Source organism: Platichthys flesus, chromosome 17 (genome assembly GCF_949316205.1).
Source record: "Platichthys flesus chromosome 17, fPlaFle2.1, whole genome shotgun sequence".
Lineage (NCBI taxonomy): Eukaryota > Metazoa > Chordata > Actinopteri > Pleuronectiformes > Pleuronectidae > Platichthys > Platichthys flesus.
This window is the reverse complement of record NC_084961.1, coordinates 6,361,650-6,368,818: the sequence shown is the minus strand read 5'-3', so window position 1 is coordinate 6,368,818 and position 7,169 is coordinate 6,361,650. Positions and strand designations below refer to the sequence as shown.

General features: G+C 43.2%; 2 protein-coding genes across 2 annotated transcripts; one reads left to right on the top strand and one right to left on the bottom strand.

The window, feature by feature from the left end:
- The first annotated feature begins 818 nt into the window (after positions 1 to 818).
- Positions 819 to 3,935, top strand: LOC133972584 (small ribosomal subunit protein eS19). The gene is made up of 6 exons (XM_062410115.1): positions 819 to 934; positions 1,177 to 1,247; positions 1,788 to 1,888; positions 2,811 to 2,994; positions 3,084 to 3,138; positions 3,369 to 3,935. Exons 2-6 carry the CDS (start codon positions 1,177 to 1,179, stop codon positions 3,414 to 3,416), a joined length of 459 nt encoding a protein of 152 aa, XP_062266099.1. The 5' UTR covers positions 819 to 934; the 3' UTR covers positions 3,417 to 3,935.
- On the bottom strand, positions 3,727 to 6,385 carry LOC133972582 (trypsin-like). The gene is made up of 5 exons (XM_062410113.1): positions 6,276 to 6,385; positions 6,018 to 6,171; positions 4,765 to 5,018; positions 4,265 to 4,401; positions 3,727 to 4,087 (listed from the first exon to the last, which is right to left on the bottom strand). Exons 1-5 carry the CDS (start codon positions 6,325 to 6,327, stop codon positions 3,938 to 3,940), a joined length of 747 nt encoding a protein of 248 aa, XP_062266097.1. The 5' UTR covers positions 6,328 to 6,385; the 3' UTR covers positions 3,727 to 3,937.
- Positions 6,386 to 7,169: the final 784 nt, after the last annotated feature.

Below are 7,169 nucleotides of genomic sequence, written 5' to 3'. Positions count from 1 at the left end.
TTTCCCAGATTCCTGCAAAGAGCTGTGAATAAAAACCCTCTCTCTCTCTCTCTCTCTGACTTTACAAAGAACTACCTTTGTTGCAGAGTTGAGAGCTTTTATTTATGAATTACTCTGATCACTGCCTCCTGCTTTGCTTTTCAAGGACATAAGTCACCTTGACAAAGAAAAGGCCTGGACAGTCACTGGACCCAATCTAAAAAGATGGCTGTGGCAAAGAGTTTTAATTCCGTCTCATGGAGAGTACTCACGGAATAAAAAAAGGTCGCGACCCTCATCACAGTCCAACAAAAGTTACAAGCCACAAAACACATTTTCATTCATTCATGGTGTCTTTATAAAACGATGTAACCCCGTATAGAAGCCAGATAAAGAGAGTACGGGCACTGACCCTCCGCCGGTGGTGTCCTCTCCTCTCCGGCTGACTGCAGCACACTTCCTGAAAGGCCACCTGGGTCTGATGAGAGAGGGAAACAGGCCAGAGATGTGAGAAAGGTGACACAACGCCACCCTCTGCTGGGATCCGATGGGAGCAGCTCACTCCCACCCAGCAGCACCACCACCACCACCACCACAGTGATACATAAAAAACAAACTAATTTAACAACCACGTTCACACACTACATGAATCTCACCGTGTGGTTGAGATATGACTGGGGGGGTGTTAGAGTCAGTGTTTGGGGGGAGCTGAGTCCAAGGGCAGGGACAGGCTGTGATCTGCAGCTGCGGGTGAGGTTAACTCAGGCTACGGTTTCATGATGAGGGCAGCATCCCTCCCTCCCTCCCTCCCTCCATCCATCCCTCCTCAGCATCCCTCTCTCTGCTGCTGCTGCATCCCCGCATCAGCTCCGGGCTAAACTGGGACTGAGCTCCATCCCTCCTCCTCCTCCTCCTCCCCAGCACTAGACTGTGGACTCGGAACTGTCCATGCAAAGTAAGATGCACATGCACGTTTGCCTTTTTTTCCACTGTGTGAGATGAGAGCTGCAGTGCACGTGGGGCCCGAGCTGTCAGCCGCAGTGAGCCGTGCCTGCTAACGGCTACTTTAGCCAGCTAGCAAGTTAGTTAGTTAGCTAGCTAGTTAGCTAATGTTAGCAACGGGTTTTTCTTCCGGGAGAAGATGTCAAAAAACAAAATGTCAACTCACCGTCGTGTCCTCCGTGTGTTTGTCTCCAGATGCCCAGTGTGACGGTGAAGGATGTCAACCAGCAGGAGTTCGTCAGGGCTCTGTCCGCGTTCCTCAAGAAGTCAGAGAAGTTCTCACACACATACACACACTCACACATACACACGCACACACAGACACACACATACACTGCAGCTGCTGCGAGCTGTCAATCACACAGGCTGAGCATTATGGGAATAAATATGAGAAAAATCACTTTCTTCATTTAAGACGAGAGGGAAATGTAATGTAAGATTTAAATTACTGTTATTGTTGTCATTATTATTATTACTAATAACTATTATATAAATTCTTTCGTGTATTCAAATAATAATAATGGCAAAAAATACACTTTCATATATTGTAATGTAATACTATAGACTGCTGCCTCATGGGAAAAGATGAAATAAGAGATGAGTTTTCATTTATAATAAGATGAGATGTAAAATGTAAGTTACTATTATTATTGTCATCATGTTATTAACCATAGTAAAAATGTATTTGTGTATTCAAATAAAATAATTCTAAAAAATACTAATTATTGATGGCCAATGTTCACTGTGCCATATGTTGAAATGGCCCAGTCTGTTGATTTGTCACATACATTTTTTTTTGTTTTCAGATCTGGCAAGCTGAAGGTCCCGGAGTGGGTCGACACTGTGAAGCTTGCCAGACACAAGGAGATGGCTCCCTGTGATGACAACTGGTTTTACACCAGAGCAGGTTGGTTGCACTGGGTTTCATCACCTCATCTGTTCCTGCTCAGCACCTAGAATAACGAGTGGATTTCAATACATTGTAATTATTACTGTGACTTGATGATAACATTTGGTAATTTGTCAGTGTTTTCTTATATATGAAGACGAAAAGGTAAAGTAATTACTTGATCACATGATTGACGATGAAAATATGAATTCCTTGAATCTTTTACAGCCTTTCCTTTGTGTCGATAATAATAATACAGGATGTCTTCTACCAGTGACTTTCATGCTTTAACATGTCAAAGACCTCATGTCGTTATTTCTCGGGATCATGTGATTTCTACACTAGATAAAGATTTGGTGTCTTGAGATATACAGCAAGTGTGACCTCGCTAATACAAATGGATTGAAGTACAAATGGATTTACATTTTCATCGACAACCCTGTGAACATCTCAAGGACTCTCTGGAGCCCATTTTGAGAACCCATTTATTTATATCATAAGATGAGATGTAGCTTTATTTATAGAGGGAATTCCATTTGACACAACGGCATTGAAAAGAGTCAGAGGATGAGAAAATAAGAATAGAAACAGAATCCAAAGTAAAAAGGTTAAACTAGAATTGTTATATACAATATAGATAATTCAACACATGTGAAATACAGCCCATACAGATAATACACCTCGTGTCATATTGGTCTGTCTTACCCGATTTTCCACAGTATATATATATATATATATATATATATATATATATATATATATATATATATATATATGTATATAGTATAAGAATACACTCTCAGCAGCTTTGTATCTTATCTCCTCGGGCAAATTGACCCGAACAATTTTTTTCACACACTTTCATTTCATGTCCTTTGGCTGAAGAAGTTCGATGACAAAAACGGGGACATGACAGTTTATTGTTTGTTTTTCTCCTCAGCATCCACGGCCCGCCACCTGTACCTGCGAGGAGGGGTGGGCGTCGGCTCCATGATCAAGATCTACGGAGGGCGTCAGAGGAACGGCGTGTGCCCCGCCCACTTCAGCGTGGGCTCCAGGAACGTGGCGAGGAAGGTCCTCCAGGCCCTGGAGGCCCTCAAGATGGTGGAGAAGGACCCCAGTGGGTAAGAGAGATGGACGGAGGGGGGTATGAGACTGTGGAAGAAATGGAATAAGTGATGGATTTATAAACATTATTAACATTTATTTACAGGGGACGGAGACTTACCCCTCAGGGCCAGAGAGATCTGGACAGGATCGCTGGTCAGGTGGGTTCGCCTGAGCCATCATGAACTTGCTCTATGTTATTTCAGCAATTTATTAAATGTAATGAACCTCAGAGATGCTCATACTTTACTTTAGCCTAAATATAAAATATTCATATTCATTCTTTTATCTATCAAACTCCAAATATAGTGTCATACCTCCTCTTTAACCAGTGCTCGTGCTGTATGACCATCCCTGCTGTGCTCTCTGTGTTCTTCTTCTGTCTGTTCAGGTCGCCTCAGCAAACAAGAAGCAGCAAAGTTTACAAAGTGGCGTCTGAGGAACGCAGGCGGAGAATCCAGAGCAATGAAATGCAGTGATGCCTATTTACTCCAGTGTGCTTGTTCCCCTCATCACTGCGGTGCCACATTAACCGAGTACCAAAGGCATCTCATAGGCATGCATGCGTCTATAGTATAGTAAGTACAAATTAGATATTATACATGGATGTTTGGTTTGAAATTCCGGATGAGTGTCAGGACAGTGGTGGCCTCGTGACCGAGAACAGAACGGACACAGAGGCACTGAGCGTTTTAAAGATGTCTTTGCAACAACTGTGAAAACTCAAAGAAACAACAAAACAATTTAAATAGATGCTTAATTATATTTTTTATTTATTTATTCTTCATCATGACTGTTGATTACAGAATATTGGGCCTTATCGTTATGTTCATGAGATCTAAATGAATGATAATAATACTTAAGGAGTTCTAAATAAACAGAGTATGAGCTAGTGTGGTGTTACAGTGTGAGATTGTATGTGCACTAGTTCGTTGGGGGGGGGGGGGGGATTGTGTTTCTTCAGTTGTTGCCCATAACAGAGCTGATCCAGCTGTTGTAGCGGCACACGCGGGCGTAGACGCTGGGATGTCCCTGCATGGCACAGTCATAACCCCAGGACACGACCCCCTGCAGCTGACCACTACACACCAGAGGACCTCCAGAGTCGCCCTGCGAACACACACACAAGTACAGCAACAACACAATATGATTTGTCGTCATGGTATGTTCGTATCTCAAGAACAAAAGAGGAACAGGGTGAAGATGCAGTGCTTTGCTGCCGTCTCTAGTTGAGTGCTGGAAGGTGATGCACCATCATGCACCACCCAAGGGTTTAGGTGAACTCACCTGGCAGCTGCTGGCACCCCCGTGCATGAACCCGGAGCAGAGCATGTTCTCGGTGAAGAGCCCTGGGTAGGCGCTCCTGCAGATCCTGTCATCGATCATGGGCTGCCTCAGGCACTGCAGCCTGTCGGGAGAGTTGTCTGTGGAGCAGGAAGAAGAGTCTCAGTCACTGGATCAACATATTCTTCTTATTTCTGAGCCAAAATAACCCTGAACGCAATGTCAGGGTGACATTTTCACAATTATATCTGCATTTAGTGCCTGAGAAGACTTTGCACAACTATTCTAAAGGTCCATCTTTTGACTTTTACTGTTGCCTTTCCCTGACACCATTATTAGACAAACTTTATTTATTCCCTAACACAATAAAGAAACTATTTAATGATCTGATTCCCCTCCACACGGTGACAAGGCTACAGTCTCCTCAGGGCTGCTGCTGTCTCTCATTTCAGTTTTTCTTTACAACCCCTCTTCACTCAGCTCCTTCATGTCTCATCTCTTACTGCCGTTGGCCAGCGTGTTGCCCCACCCGGACACCAGGCAGTTCTCGTCCGCCACGGGGCAGCGGGAGGGCAGGGCCACGGTCTGGACGAAGCTGTTGAGGGTGGCGGGGCGGCTCAGTTTGATCAGCATGATGTCGTTGTCCAGGTTGTAGCTGTTGTACTGCGGGTGCCTGATCATCTTGGCGCCGTCGATCCACTGCTCGGTGCCCTCGTTCACGCGGATGTCTTGCTCACCGAGTCGGACCTGGATACGACTGGAGGAGGCAGGAATGTTCAGGACTTAAAGGTTTTCTGAACAAATATTACAAAATAATATCCATTCAAATTTAGCTCTCCTGAGCCACCATCAGCTCTGGCAATAAAAGGATTGTGTTATTCCTATTTATCCACAGGTCATAGTCTTATTCCAAATGGAGCATACATACTTTGTGAATGTGGACATATGTGTTAAACTTGTACCACAAGCAGCTGAGAAACTTTTAAGAAGCATTTTTGTTCTATTTTAAATTCTAAAACTGTTTTTCTAACAAGATTAGAAGATAAGATCATCGGTGCACAAAACCATAGAACAAAATGTGCTGGGCAGCATCTAAAAACGATCCATACCCACATTCCTACACACATCTGTCCACATTCATATTTAATGATCAGTACAAATAACAACCAACCACAGTCACGTGTTAGGGAGCACTGAGCTGCTGCGTCTGTGCACCGCCATTTAACCACTGGTAAATATTTTAACAGTAGTAAATGTCCACTTTGATCTGCTGAAGGCAGAACATTTCTCCATGCTCACCTTAAATCATGTGTTCCTAGCCCAAACCCTCAGCCAGTAATGATCCAGTGTGAAACCTAAACTGCTCTGGCTCTAGAGGTTTGTAGAGGGTCGTCCACTCACCAGAAGGTCGGTGGTTCCCTGGGCCCCAAATTGCCCCTGACAGCTGTGCCCACAGTGTATGAATTGTGTGTAATAGAGAAAATGCAGTGTGGTATGAATGGATTTGTGAATGGTTGAATGTGACTCATTCTGTGTATAACATTTAATGTTCAATCAGACTGGAGACTGGTATTCATATGATTTATGAATATAGTCCATTTACCATTTAAACAACACTGAGAGTTAGTGATAATCTTACGTCCAGCGGTGTATCTTTTCCAAGCATTATGCTTCTTGTGTGGAGATAGTCTTCAACGTGTATTTTGGACAGTAAAGCAAGCAGAGTCATGCGGAGTGATAGAGTTCCAGTACTTACGACTTGAAGCAGTGAGCAGCAGACAACACCCACTGGCTGGAGATCAGGGATCCACCGCAGAAGTGGTATCCAGCATTCAGAGACACCTGGTAGGGAACAGAGTTTCTGGGACACTCATAACCTCCGACAATCTTATCATCCTGAGCTGCAGCAACTGAAACAGCAAACAAATGCATAGGATAATTATTAAATCGGTATAATAAGTATGTTTTGTATGTATATATACACGGAAAATTACAAAATTGGTTGATCTCTTACATGCAGCTCCAAGCAGAGCCAAGAATATCAGGGCCTTCATGCTGACAGTCATCTTAACGTTTGAGAAGCTCCACCCTTCAACTCTTTATATACACCCCTGCAGTGCATTATGTTTTAAACTTCGGACAGTGAAAAGTGTTCTGGGAAAGAGCCATATGGCAGAAAGCAACAGAACGACCTTGAGCAGCATGGAAAACTGAGGGATAAGACCCATCGGGTCTCTTTCTGATTTAACGGTGTTCTTCATTTGACCGTTATGCAATCAGCAATTATCGTATTTCAAACCAAATTCCTAGCCCAACACGACGTACACACAGGCTAATATGGAGCTCCACATTAAACACATGCGAGCAGTTTGGAGTGACATGACACAGATGTCACATTTCCTACAGTACAGGATATTTGTTCAGAAGCACAGTAGCACACTCCGCTCTCTGAGAACAGTTCACAGTTTGCAGGTGCCGTTTCTTCGAAATACACCGAAACTCGATAAGGCTGTTTTTGATAATGCAGCAGTAAAGCCAGCAGTGTAAAAGATGGTGACTGCCACGTCCCCAAAGCCGGGGTCAGGGCATCAGGGGGACTTAAGGTGAATATCAGGGATGTGCTGTGGGTTTACTTTGATGAGTTGGGCAAGTTGAAGTCCAAAAGAGATGGAAACAAGAGTATATGATTGTATTAAGCATCAAGTTTCAAGAAAGATATCGTATATGTATATTGTTTAAAGTTGTCTGCGACTGAAAATATTAATTTCTATTTTGTTTTCCTTTTCTCTCTTCTTTGTGTGACACTGAATATGAAATATTAGTGAAAGGAAATTGTCAGATTTTACTTCCAATTGTATGGCTTATTTAAAATATCTGTAATTTGTACTATAACTGCATTGTGATGGTT

Excerpts from the sequence above, each read along its gene's own strand:
- LOC133972584 (XM_062410115.1), top strand. The coding sequence starts at position 1,177 with ATGCCCAGTGTGACGGTGAAGGATGTCAACCAGCAGGAGTTCGTCAGG. Across the intron at positions 1,889-2,810 it reads CTGGTTTTACACCAGAGCAG|CATCCACGGCCCGCCACCTG; the intron begins GTTGGTTGCACT and ends TTTTCTCCTCAG. Across the intron at positions 2,995-3,083 it reads GTGGAGAAGGACCCCAGTGG|GGGACGGAGACTTACCCCTC; the intron begins GTAAGAGAGATG and ends ATTTATTTACAG.
- LOC133972582 (XM_062410113.1), bottom strand. The coding sequence starts at position 6,327 with ATGACTGTCAGCATGAAGGCCCTGATATTCTTGGCTCTGCTTGGAGCT. Across the intron at positions 6,172-6,275 it reads GGCTCTGCTTGGAGCTGCAT|TTGCTGCAGCTCAGGATGAT; the intron begins GTAAGAGATCAA and ends TTGCTGTTTCAG. Across the intron at positions 4,088-4,264 it reads GGGGTGCCAGCAGCTGCCAG|GGCGACTCTGGAGGTCCTCT; the intron begins GTGAGTTCACCT and ends GTGTGTTCGCAG.